Source organism: Otolemur garnettii, unplaced genomic scaffold (assembly GCF_000181295.1).
Source record: "Otolemur garnettii isolate 467f Iridium unplaced genomic scaffold, OtoGar3 scaffold00130, whole genome shotgun sequence".
Lineage (NCBI taxonomy): Eukaryota > Metazoa > Chordata > Mammalia > Primates > Galagidae > Otolemur > Otolemur garnettii.
In genome coordinates this window covers 4,956,340-4,970,073 of record NW_003852525.1, presented here as the reverse complement: position 1 = coordinate 4,970,073, position 13,734 = coordinate 4,956,340, and the positions used below count along the sequence as shown (strand labels likewise).

Genomic DNA, 13,734 nt, shown 5'->3' with positions numbered 1-13,734 from the left:
GAGAATTTTAGGCATCACTAGACGAACGTCTTCATTTTACAGACAAAAATTCAAAAGAAATTATTTCTCGAGGTAATGGAAGGAGAAAGGACCTCTCTGCCCACTGCTTTAGCTATAGCACAAAGTTTTTTTACCCCCACCGAAAGTTTCAGAATAAGGTTATAGAGAAAGCAAAGAATATATTTTTTTAATTTTTATTATTTCTTTTTGAGATGGAGTCTCCCTATGTTGCCCTTGGTAGAGTGCTGTGGCGTCATAGCTCACAGCAACCTCCTCAAACTCTTGGGCTTAAGCAATTCTCTTGCCTCAGCCTCCCAAGTAACTGGGACTACAGGCGCCTGCCACAATGCCCCGCTATTTTTTGTTGCAGTTGCCATTGTTGTTTAGCTGTCCTGGGCCCGGTTCGAGCCTGCCACCCTCGGTGCATGTGGCTGGTGCCCTCACCACCTCACCACTGTGCTACGGGTACCGAGCCACAAACAGTATTTTAAATAGTGTTTTAAGTTAACTGGTTAACCAAATGTGAAATAAAAATTATGCCCATTTAGAGCACATATTTCAGAGTCAGAGTTCAATCCTTGCAGAATCAGTTACTTTGGGAGGAAATGTCTGGGGGCAGAACCCTGATAGGTACCAGAAATTCCCAAGCTTTAGTTCTTCGTAGACCAATGTCTTCTGTTTGGCTGGGGACAGCGGCGAGTGGAACACAGAAACAGGGTGAAGATGATGTACCCTAATTTTTAATCAAACAGACCTCGAGTCAGATAATATATTGAAAGCAAATTACTGAACTTCAGCATCACATGAATGGGGGTTTAGTCAAATTAAGCTCTTTTTTTAAAAAAAGAAATAAAAGAAGCAGGGTTAGGAATGAGAAGCACATGGAAGGTTGAAAACAAGATTTTACTTGTTTACTTGAAATAACTCTCTAGAGAAAAATAGGATTAAGAACATATGATAATTAAAATGTAAAAAAAAAAAAACCCGATGAGTTAAATATGTAGAAAAGAACATAAGAAAAGCGGAACTCATTCACATTTCAATTCAAAGTCTTTCTCTTGCAGAAGATCTTAAAGTTTGGGATGTAGCAAAGGAAAGCCCGGCCTTTCAATGAAGAATTCAAGTACAGAGCACCACCGTTGTCTCCCACCAGGAAATTTTCTATTGATTTGTAATTTGGCCTTGAATTTGACCTGTGGCCTTCACGTCATGATAATTTGGGTCACTCTGAATATGCCGTCCCTTGAACAAGGGCCTCTGCTAATTTTAAATGAATGCAGCTGCCCATTTGCTATTCTGCTATTTGCATCACAATTGGTGGGAGTAAATTTGCAATTAATAAAACATTTCCAGTAAGCAGTCACACCGAGGAAAGGAAGGACATTTATTTAAGTGTAAGAGAGATATTTCATTTTTCCTTTTTGAAGACAACAAGGGGAAAGAACACAGTTCATGTCTTTGAGAACCTTGGTGGAGGCCAGAATCGTGCCCTGGGCTACAGTCTCTAAGCCATGCAACCTCAAATTAGATTTTAGTTTAAAAGACAAAAAAGTAAAATGAATATAAAAACATTTATACCAGGCCTAAAAATGTTGGCCAGCCTGCCTTCCATCTTTCCTTCCTTCTTTCCTCTCTTTTTGATTCAGTGAAAGTGAATCTTTTCCAAGTTTGATTCCCCAGGAGGGCTTACATTTGAAATTACCTCCACAAAAATTTGGTGGTCAAGCACCTTAGGGCCTTCATCGGAGGCTGCCTTAACTAGTAATATATTGTCCCCTTATAGGGAACCCGAGGTTCCGTGTGTGCGAGGTTCCACGCATGTATACCAGCAAAGTGAAGAATTGGGAAGGCTGGTCCTAAGAGGAATGAGAAAATGAACTTGAAAAAGAAGAAAGTCGGGGAGCCTGAGGAGGAGTCAGAATGTCTTAATACTTTGGGTTATTATTATTATTATTTGAGACAAGGTCTCACTCTGTGGCCTTGAATAGAGTGCGGTGGAGTCCTCATAGCTCACAGCAACCTCAAACTTGTGGGCTCAAGGAATCATCTTGCCTCAGCCTCCTGAGTAGCTGAGACAGGCGCCTGGGACAACGCTTGGCTAGCTTTTCTATTTTGAGGTCAGAAGCGGGTCCTCCTTGCTCAGGCTGGTCTCAAACTCCTTTGAGCTCAAACATTCCACCCACTAGGCCTCCCAGAATTAGGATTATAGGCGTGAGCCACCCTCCCGGGCCTACTTTGCGTTTTTTAGCTTGCCCTTTACACCTTGTAGGAAGTTCCTGCCCCCACTTTCCACCTGTTGAAATTCTCATTCTTCAAGGCCAGAATGAAAAATCATGCACTGGAAGTTTCTAGATCCTCTTAGGATTCAGCTCCCTACTGCAAGACCCAATGGCACTTGCTGCCACCTCTACTGTATTACTAATAATAGATCTAGATGGTTAGGCGGGACCCTGGATGCCACACTCAGGGGTAAATTAAGCTTTAGTTTGTAGTCGATGGGGAGCCATTAAGTTTCTGAGCACTGTTTTAGGAAGGTATCAGCAAAGTTTGACTGAAAAGGCGGTTCAGGTGAGAACCCAAGGGAGGGAGTGCGTGGAATTGCCCTTTCTCTCTCTGTATATTATTATATGCCAGGCATTCCGCCTCCTTATCCCGCTTTACAGACTTAGAAACCACGTTAGTCTGGGACACACCGTGTTCCCACGCAGTCTCTAGGTCCTCACCACTCCCTTTACTCTCTGCAATCTGGGGGTAATTCTTCCCCTGAAATTCTGCCTTTCAGGCTCAGCAAAGGACCTGCTACCCGCCACGTCTAGAAATCGGTCCCTTTGATTCTCACGAACAGTTCTGAGTCCATAGCGTCCTATCCCCAACTTAAGTCTTTCCACAGCTCACAAACTAATTTCACTTCCCGTGCTTGCAGTTTGACATTAGGAAGGCATTTTGATTGTAGAAGCTGAAAAAGAAGCTTAATTAGTTGAGGGTAGCCACGGAGGAGGAGACTCAAAGAGATTCTGCAAGGTATTTTCGAGCGCTGTGGGCTTGAGAGACCAGGGACTCTAGTTCCAAAGACAGCGGTCAAAGCCTGCATGCAGATCTTTCTTTGAACAGCTCTATTCTCATGCATGCATGCCAGGGCTGGGGGTAACTTTTGTTGTTTGTTTATAAAAGAAATCGAGAAAGGGAATGGGGCCCGCCTCTTTTCTGGCCCGAGGGCTGTGGGGCTGGGCGGCGGGATCCCGGGCTGCTCCCCCTCGGCGCGCCCGGAGTCCTGCGGGCGCCCGGGGCACTCCCCCGCTTCTCCGAGGGGCGGGGCGCGCCCAGCGGCCACGCGCGCGGGCGGTGGAGGGGGCGTGTCCCGCGGGCGGCGGCGGCGGCGGCGCGGGCCGGGTGCGCGGCGCTGCGTCCTGTGCTGGAATGTGCGGCTCCCGCGAGCTCGCGGCGCAGCAGCAGAGCGAGCGCCGCCGAGGCCCCGGGCCCCAGACCCCGGCGGCGGCGGCGGCCCAGACGGCTGGGTGAGGGCCGGTGGCCTGAGCACCCTCGGCAGTCGCACTCCTGGGCCTTCGCGGGCCTCCACGGCCCCTGCGCCCAACTTTTCCACCCTCCCCTTTCCCTCCCCTGCAACTCCAGCAACAAAGAAAAGTAGTCGGAGAAGGAGCGGCGACGCCGGGTGGCCCGCCCCACCTCGCCGAGGAAGGCGGGTAAGCGCCCAGCGGGGCCGGGGGTTCGATCGGGGTGGGGGAGGGCCGGCCGGACGGCCGCGGCGGCGGGAGGGGGAGGGCGCGGAAGGACGCGGAGCGAGGCGCTGTCCAGGGCTGATTTGCAGATACTGCGGCTCCGGCGGCGGCCGCCGCGCCGGGCGGGGGCGAGTGGCCGAGCGGGATCGGGTTACACCGCCGCGGCCCAGGGGCTGGGCCGGGGGCGTCGGTGGGGAGCGGCGCGTCGCCGGGACCCCCCTCCCCAGTTGAGGCCGGGCCGCCGCCTCTGCGCGGGCCCGGACGACCCTCCTAAGTCCGGTCCTCTGAGGCCGAAGCGCGGAGCTGCTCGGGGCCCTAGTCCTGAAAGTTCCTCCTCTTCCTCCTTCTGCCCCCAGGTCCCACCGCAGCCCCGCGCCGGCCGCGGCCCTCCCGGCCCCCTCCCCCCGGCCTCTCCCTCTCTCCGGAAGGCGCCGTTGAGTGCGGCCGGGCGGGTTGAGTCAGCCCCGGGGCCCCGGCGGTTCCGCCGGCGGGGCTGGACAGCGATTTCTGCGCTCCGGCCGCGCCGGCGCCGGCGTCCCCGCGCCCGGCCACCCCACTGCGCTGGCTGGCGGGACTGGGGCGCGCGTCCGGCCGGGCGCCGCAGGGGAGTGAAGTTCGCAAACTTCCGGGGCGCGGGGGCGGCGGCTGACCCGCGTGGGGGCTCCGTCCGGCGCTCCGGGCCCGACTCCTCCCGAAGGCGCCCGTGGAGCCTCCCGGCCCTCCGCCGAGGGCGAGCCCGGGGGTGGCGGACGGGCCGGGACGCCGGCTACGCGGTAACTTTCCACCCTGTCCCCAGACTTGTGCCCCCAGGCCGGGGTGGGGGCTGCCTGGACTCGGGAAAGACTCGGTCCGGCCCAACGGCTCCCCGGGTTTGGCCACCTCTCCCGCTTTGGTGCTGGGGAGCCGAGAAGCTGGAAGACGAGTGTCGGGGCAACTCCCGAGAGTTGGTGTGTTAATGTGTGCGGTGAGCGGGCCGAGCCGAGAGGAAGCGAGAGCTCCCGAGTTTGCAAAGAGCTGCTTTGTGTTTGGTATTTTGAGAAAATGGCCGAATGCCTATTTCAGTTAGGAATGCCGCGCCGAGGTAGGCGCTGGTGGCAGCCGCACATAGGAATTCGTGAGCACGTTGGGCTTTCGGGCTGTGCTGGGAAGGTCTTCCGGACAAACGTTAACATTCCTTTAGGGGTGGTAGGATTTGGGGAGGGGGAGTAGAGCAGGCGACGACGGGGTAAATTACCGAGTTGCTGGGCTGTTGAGCTCTAGGAGAGCTTTCACTCTCCGTGTTCTGTGATGGCATTTGATTCCAACTTTTGTTGGTACTTAGAACTAAACCGGTTGGTGTTTTTACACTTGGGTAAAAAGGATTCCTTTTGCATTTTATATCTTTTTAGTACTTGTCACTTATTTTGCTTTTTCTGATCTGCAAGAGAACACCTCGTTTGAGAATAGCACCTTTTCGGTGGTTGGGAAGTTAACGTGGCTAAGACCATTGAAGAAGCCCAGCTTGTTTTCCAAGAAGGTGATCTTGTAATGGCTTCCTCTAGGCAAGTAGGCCAGATCAAGCACAATGCAACAAAATTGCTGATAGTCGAGTTGGGTTGTGCGATTATTGTATTAGGGGGCTTGAAGAAAATTCTTTATTTTTACTTGTGTAAAGTTTTGAGTAAACCAAAACTTCCTTTTCACAGGAAAAGGCGTCCATAATATTTTTTTTCCTCTTAAATTGGGAGTCGTCAAAAAAAGAGAGAGACCACGTTGTATTTTTTCAACAGTAGTTTTTTTCTCTTGAAGTTAGTGGAGTTTGTATGAAATTCAGTTAAGTTGATCAGTTCTTACAGGCTTCTACTTTCCAGGCGTTTCTGGCTTGTGAATTTCTGGGTTTTCTGATTCAGACCGTTGAACTGATGCAGGGGAGGAGGAGTTGGACTACTCATGTATTTAGCGTTAAAAATAATTGTAATTAACCTTAAAAATGAAGGTCGCCTTCCCCCTCCCCCTCCAGAACAATTAAAAATTCTGCATGCCAGCAACAGACCTAGTTGATGAATGAGTTGTCAAACAATTGGCAGAATATTTTCTAGGGATAGTAGACATTTTTTTTGGGGTGATTGCAGTAAAGAGAATGGGAATTAAGAAAAATGTTCTAAAGAGTTGTCACTAGTAGTTAATGAAGCTTATTGAGTTTTAAAGGTTGTACTGAGAAGTTTTTTCTTAAGTTATGAAGAATTATAACGTTGTGTTTAAACTGGTGCTCTTGTGTTTTGTTTTTTTCAAAATTCAGAGTACAGTTATGGCTACCCAGGTAATGGGGCAGTCTTCTGGCGGAGGAGGGCTGTTCACTGGCAGCAGTGGCATCGGCATGGCATTGCCTAACGACATGTATGACTTACACGACCTCTCCAAAGCTGAGCTGGCTGCACCTCAGCTTATCATGCTGGCAAATGTGGCTTTAACTGGGGAAGTAAATGGCAGCTGCTGTGATTACCTGGTGGGTGAAGAAAGACAGATGGCAGAACTGATGCCTGTTGGGGACAACAACTTCTCAGACAGTGATGGGGAAGGACTGGAGGAGTCTCCTGAAATAAAAGGTGAACCCAGTGGACTGGAAAACATGGAACTGAGGAATCTGGAGCTCAGTGTTGTAGAACCTCAGCCTGTATTTGAGGCCTCACCTGCCCCAGAAGTTTACAGCTCAAATAAAGAGCTTCCTTCAGAAACACCCGGAGCAGAGGACAAATGCAAGAACTTGAAGAGCAAACCCTTCCGCTGTAAGCCATGCCAATACGAAGCGGAATCTGAGGAACAGTTTGTACACCACATCAGGGTACACAGTGCCAAGAAATTTTTTGTTGAAGAAAGTGCAGAGAAGCAAGCAAAGGCCAGGGACTCGGGCTCTTCCACTTCAGAAGAGGGAGATTTCTCCAAGGGCCCCATTCGCTGTGACCGCTGTGGCTACAATACCAATCGATACGATCACTATACTGCACACCTGAAACACCACACCAGAGCGGGGGATAACGAGCGAGTGTATAAGTGCATCATTTGTACATACACAACAGTTAGTGAGTATCACTGGAGGAAACACTTGAGGAACCATTTTCCAAGGAAAGTCTACACGTGTGGGAAATGCAACTACTTCTCAGACAGAAAAAACAATTACGTTCAGCATGTCAGAACTCACACAGGTAAGAAAGTTCCGTTCTCGTCTCTCATTGTTAATTGAGTCGTGCTTGGGAAAAGGGGCTCTGAGTCCAGATCCAGGTTCCATTATTTGCTGTCTTTGTGACCTTGGACAAGTTATTTAACTTCTTTGTTGAACCTTCTCCGTGGAGTAACAACATGTGGGATTGGAGGAGTTAAGTGAATTAACATATGTAAAGTGCTGAGTGTCCTTTGAAAGGAACAGCCTAGAGCCATCTAACTGATGCTCTTCTTTTTTTTTTTTGGAGACAGAGTTTCACTCTGTTGCCCTGGGTTGAGTGCTGTGGCATCATAGCTCACAACCTCAAACTCTTGGGTTCAAGTGATCCCCTTGACTCAGCTTCCTGAGTAGGTGAGACTACAGGTGCCCATCACCAGCCTGAATAATTTTTTTTTTTTTTTGAGACAGTGTCACTTTGTTTCCCTCAGTAGAGTGCTGTGCTGTCACAGCTTACAGCAATCTCCAGCTCTTGGGCTCAAGTGGTTCCCTTGCCTCAGCCTCTCCAGTAACTGGAACTACAGATGCTCACCACAACACCCTTCTACTTTTTTTTTTTTTTTTTGAGACAGAGTCTCTCACAATGTCACCCTCCGTAGAGTGCTGTCGCGTCACAGCAAGGTCAAATTCTTGGGCTTAAGCCATTCTCTTGCCTCAGCCTCCCAAGAATCTGGGATTACGGGTGCTTGCCACATCATTTGGTTGTAGTTGTCATTGTTTGGCAGGCCCGGGCTGGATTCAAACCTACCAGCTCTGGTATACGTGGCTGGCGCCCTAGCCACTGAGCTATAGGCGCCGAGCCCACCTGCTATTTTTTAAAGATGGGGTCTTGTGGCTCTGCGCCTGTGGCTCAAGTACCTAAGGCGCCAGCCACATACACCTGATCTGGCAGGTTTGAATCTAGCCTGGCCTGCCAAACAACAATGATGGCTGCAACCAAAAAAAGAGGGAGTCTTGCTTTGGCTCAGGCTGGTTGCAAACTTGTGAGTTCAGGTAATCCACCTGCCTTGGCTTCGCAGAGTGCTGAGATTATAGGTGTGAGCCACTGTGCTGGGCCATCCCAACTAATTTTTCTAGTAGAGACAGGGTACGGGGTCTCACTCTCGATCAGGCTGGTCTTGAACTCCTGAGCTCAAGCAGTCCACCTGCCTTGGCCTCCCAGACTGCTGGGATTACAGGCAGGAGCCACCACACCCTGCCTACCAAAGCTCGTGTAAAGTACATATCCTAACAACTTGAGATAGACCACTTCACTAAGTTAGATTGCTTTGAAGTTTTTAGATATGTTTATCTGACAGGGAGCATACCAAAGGTACAGAATAGTTTCCAGAAGGAACTGAGGGCTTAGATAATAAAGGAAAACCCAATGATAAGCCTTGCTTAGCTCCATTGAACAAAAACTGCAAACTTTCAAACATTTGACTTGTGGCATCGGCTTCCTAAATGGAACAACTTGTCTTTATCCCCAAAACGTAGAAGTGTGAGTTCTTAAAAGATCGGTGGCATTACCACCAGTTGAAACTATTTTCTTAAGAAAGTAAACACACGTGGAAAATGGAACTGCTTTCAGACAGGAAACTATTATGTTCAGCCCGTTGAATGCATGCAGGTAAAAGGACCTTGCTAGTCAGTCCATAGGCATATTTATCCAGAAAATTGACGCTTTCTTAAAAATATGAGACATTTTAAACATTGCAGAAGTGAAGAGAATGCCACAGTGCCTAATATCATACTCTTCACTTGGCACCTGTGGCTCAGTGAGTAGGGCATCGGCCCCATATACCAAGGGTGGTGGGTTCAAACCCCACCCTGGCCAAACTGCAACAACAACAACAAAATAGTCCAGCATTGTTGTGGGCGCCTGTGGTCCCAGCTACCCAGGAGGCTGAGGCAAGAGAATCACCTAAGCCCAAGAGTTGGAGGTTGCTGTGGGCTGTGACGCCATGGCACTCTACCAGGGCGATAAAGTGAGACTATGTCTCTTAAAAAAAAAAGAAAGAAAGAAAGGGGAGGCTATGGGATGCTATTTGCATAGGTCCCCTTCTGCAGGAGTTGGCTCTCCGCAGGACTTGATCCCATAGGTAAAGAAGACCCCTGGCAAAGGCATTGATACTGCTGTGCTTAAGCGGTAGACTTAAAAAACAATGAAACTTACAGGTGAAATTCTATTGTAAGAACTATCTCTAGATTATGACCAGTGGTTTATGTATCGAATGCTTTAAAATCCAGTCGGGTAAAACACTTTGCAGTCCCTTTGGAATTTGTTGTAACCTGTGATTGTCTCCATGTTTTGAAACTAATTGATTTCAGGAATAAAGTTCACACATTAGAAAAGTGCATAGCATTGGAAACAAAGTTGCGTTAATTGTTAGACAAACTGTTAGACCAGAGCTAATTTCACCTACAGTTTTTATTATTTATTTTGACAGAATCTTGCCCTGTAACCTGGGCTAGAGCACAGTGGCTTCATCATAGCTCACTGCAACCTGAAATTCCTGGGGTCAAGCCTTCTGAGTAGCTCAGACTGTGCATACCTGGCTAATTTCTCTTTATATGTGGAGATGGGGTCGTGCTCTTGATCAGGCTGGTCTTGAACTCTGGGCCTCAAGTGATCCTCTAGCCTTAGCCTCTCAAAATGCTAGGATTACAGGCGTGAGCCATCTGCCTGGCCTTCACTTACAAATTCCTTTTTTTCTTTTTCAGAGATATGAGTCTTATTTTGTTGGCCTCAGTAGAGTGCTGTGGTATCATAGCTCACAGCAATCTCCAGCTCTTACCTCAGCCTCCCAAGTAGCTGGGACTACAGGCACTGTAGGTGTCCTGTACTGGAATAGGAACAAATATTTTTCTTGTCATTCCCTAAACAATACAGCATATCAACTTGTGGCATAACATTTACGTTGTATTATGTATTACAAGTACAGTATACGGGAGGGTTTGAGAGGGTTTGTGTAGGTTATATGCAAATGCTATGCAATTTTATATAAGAGACTTGAGCATCAGTAGGTTTTGGTATCCTTAGGAGATCCTGGAACCAATTCCCAAGTAGTCTACCATGGGACTACTATAGACTCACAGCCACCATGCAAGTCAACATACAGAATTTGTACTAGCACCCCAGTGTCTTTGTCTTATTAAATTTGTTAGAGGCCTGGCACGGTGGCTCACACATGTAATCCCAGCATTTGGGAGGCCAAGGTGGGTGGATTGCCTGAACTCAGAGTTTTGAGACCAGCCTGAGCCAGAGCAAGGCCTCTACTCTAAATAGCTGGGTGTCGTGGCAGGTGCCTGTAGTCCCAGCTACTTGGGAGGCTAAGGCAAGAGAATTGCTGAAGTTCAGGAGTATGAGGTTGCTATGAGCTGTGATGCCAAGGCACTCTACAGTGTGTGACAAAGTGAGACCGTGTCTCAGAAAATAAAATAATTTTTTTGTCACTTTGGTACAATTTTTATTTTTTAGTTTTTTAGAGACAGAGTCTCACTTTGTTGCCCTCAGTAGAGTGGTATGGCGTCACAGCTCACAGCAACCTCCAACTCTTGGGCTTAGGCGATTCTCTTGCCTCAGCCTCCCGAGTAGCTGGGACTACAGGTCTCCAACATGCAGCTATTATTTTGTTGCAGTTTGGCTGGGACTGGGTTTGAAACCACCACCCTCGGTATATGGAGCTGGCACCCCACTCACTGAGCTGCAGGCGCCACCCATAATTTTTTTAAGATATGAGGTCTGCCTATTTCCCAGGTTGGTCTTGAACTCCTGGGCTCACACAGCCCTGTTTCAGCCTGCTGTGTAGCTGGGATCCCTGGCTGGTCAGGTGTATGTCTCAGAACTGTTGGGTTGCTGAACAACATAACAGCTTTCTCAAGAAACTGAGAATGTTTTTAATAGTAAATTTAAATTTGTTGATTTAAAGAACATTTTTCGAAGGAACAATGGAAAATGGAGGGAACAGGGAAAATTTCACTGTTGTATGTATTTCTGGTTTTAATGTAAAGGGTTTTTATTTTTGCCGGGTACTGTGGCTCACCCCTGTAATCCCAGCACCGTGGGAGGCTGAGGCAGGAGGATTGCTTGAGCTCAGGAGTTTGAGACTTGACTGAGTGAGAGTGAGACCCTGACTCATAAAAAAAAAAAAGAAAAAAGAAAAACGAAAAACCCAGCCAGGCACTGTGATGAGTGGCTTCTGGCAGCTGAGACAGGTGAATCCCTTGAGCTTAGAAGTTCAAGACTAGCTTGAGTAAAAAGCAAGATGCGCCTGTTTCTAAAAATAAAACTAGCTGAGCATTGTGGTAGACTCCTATAGTCCCAGCTACTTGGGAGGCTGAGTTTGAAGTTGCTTTGAGCTAGGATGCTATGGCACTCAACCAAGGCAACAGAGTGAGACTCTTGTCTCAGAAAAAAAAAAATTAAGAAAAAATGTTTTAGAGTGGTTAATGTCTTAGTTAAGAAACTAATTTTTGGGGGCAGCGCCTGTGGCTCAAAGGAGTAGGGTACTGGCCCCATATGCCGGAGGTGGCAGGTTCAAACCCAGCCCTGGCCAAAAACTGCAAAAAAATCCCCCCAAAACAATAATTTTTAATGGTCAGGTTTTATGTATGTAACTATATCATACATTATTCCTCTCTTTTAAGGTTTATATATAATATTTTATTCCCCTTTTTGTTTCTTTGCCACTTGTTCCAGGATAAAGCTGATATTAACGCACAATAAGGTTATTATATTACATAGCTAACATTAGTTGTATCTCACTTTATATTTTAATGTTAAATGTATTTTTTCTTCTTATTATAATTAGAAACAATTTCACTCTGTTGTCTCAGCTAGAGTGCTGTGGCATCATTGTAGCTCACTGTACCCTCAACTCCTGGGCTGAAAGGATGTTCCTACTTCAACCTTCTGATTTCCTCTGCTTCTCCTTCTGAAGCAGCTGAGCTGAGATGACACCACGGTACCCCTACCCAGGGTGACAGAGTGAGACTGTCTCAAAAACAAACAAACAGAAATTAAAATTGTTGTGGGGTGGGGGAACTGGAGATTACTTTTATTTAAGTTGGCCTCTTAATTTTTTGGTTTTGTTTTTTAACCAGAGGACAAATTTTAAATTTAAAAGAAAACATTTTTTTTTTTTTTTTTTTTTTTGAGACAGAGCCTCAAGCTGTCCCCCTGGGTAGAGTGCCCTGGCATTACAGCTCACAGCAACCTCCAACTCCTGGGCTCAAGCGAGTCTCTTGCCTCGGCCTCCCAAGTAGCTGGGACCACAGGCGCCCGCCACAACGCCCGGCTATTTTTTTTTTGGTTGCAGCCGTCATTGTTGTTTGGCGGGTCCGGGCTGGGGATTCGAACTCGCCACCTTAGGTGTACGTGGCTGGCGCCTTAGCCGGTTGAGCTATAGGCGCCGAGCCAAGAAAACATTTTTGCTTATAAGTATAACTGAAAAATTAGTGCATGGTGTTCTATAACACCTTTATTGAAATAAATTTTATTTATTTATTTATTTATTTGCAGTTTTTGGCCGGGGCTGGATTTGAACTCACCACCTCCAGCATATGGGGCCAGTGCCCTACCCTTTTGAGCCACAGGTGCCGCCCTTGAAATAAATTTATATGCCATATAAATGCCTGATAGGGACATTTCATATAAAAGGAATCATAAAATAGGCAATCCTCCGAGACAGAGCCTCAAGCTATTCCCCTGGGTAGAGTGCCATGGCTTCACAGCTCACAGCAACCTCCAACTCCTGGGCTCAAGCGAGTTTCCTGCCTCTGCCTTCCAAGTAGCTGGGACCACAGGTGCCTGCCACAACGCCCGGCTACTTTTTGGTTGCAGCCATCGTTGTTTGGCGGGTCCCGGCTGAATTTGAACCCAGCACCTTAGGTGTATGTGGCTGGCGCCTTAGCCACTTGAGCCACAGGTGCCTAGCCCTACTTTTTTTTTTTTTTTTTTTTAAGAGAAAGTCACTTTATCACCCCTGATAGAGAGCTGTGGTGTCTTAGCTCACAGCAACCTCAAACTCTAGGGCTCATAGCTCACAGCAACCTCAAACTCTAGGGCTCAAGCCATCTTCTTGCTTCAGGTTTTCATTTTTAGTAGAGATGGGGTCTCACTCCTGCTCAGGCTGGTCTCGAACTTGTGACCTCAATCTATCCACCTGCCTTAGCCTTCCAGAGTGGTAGGCTTACAGTGAGCCGCTGTGCCGGACCCTTTCTTTTGATTACTATCATGTTTTCAAAGTTCATGTATAGTGTCATATGCCCAGTATTTGTTTTCCTTTTATTGCCAGATAATAATCTCTTATATAGATATATAACATATTATTTATATATTCAGTAGTTCATGGATGTTTGGATTCTATTCACTTTTTAGCTATTTAGGAATAATGCTGCTATGAACATTTGTTTAAGTTGTTATGTGGACATATGTTAGTTTCTGTTGAGTATGTACCTAGGAGTGGAATTGCAGGGCTGTATGCTAACTGTTTTTACTGAGGTTTAACTTTTGGGTAACTGCCAAGCTGTTTTTACAGTCCCAGCAAGGTATGATTATTCCAATTTCTCCATATGTTAACTCAACCAATACTGTCAACATCTGTCCTGATTAGAGCCATCCTAGTGGGGATGAAGTCTTCATCTCATTGTGGTTTTGATTTGTATTTATTTCCCTTGTGGTTAATGATAATGTGCATCTTTTCATGGGCATATCATCTATTTGTGTATCTTCTTTTTTTTTTTTTTTTTTTTTTTTTTTGAGACAGAGCCTCAAGCTGTCCCCCTGGGTAGAGTGCCGTGGCATTACAGCTCACAGCA

The 13,734-nt window shown here is 47.3% G+C and overlaps 1 protein-coding gene across 2 annotated transcripts in view; it reads left to right on the top strand.

Annotated features, from left to right (window-relative positions):
- Positions 1-3,404: 3,404 nt before the first annotated feature.
- The window catches only part of REST (RE1 silencing transcription factor), a 25,087-nt gene continuing 14,757 nt past the window's right edge, over positions 3,405-13,734 (top strand). Inside the window, exons 1-2 of one of the 2 annotated variants that reach the window (XM_023518200.1) lie at positions 3,405-3,701; positions 6,016-6,919. In XM_023518200.1, coding sequence (XP_023373968.1) covers positions 6,025-6,919 — 895 coding nt within the window. In that variant the 5' untranslated portion in view covers positions 3,405-3,701; positions 6,016-6,024. Of the gene's footprint in view, positions 3,702-4,404; positions 4,511-6,015; positions 6,920-13,734 lie in introns of those variants that run through there. The other variant, XM_023518201.1, reaches the window with a different exon arrangement.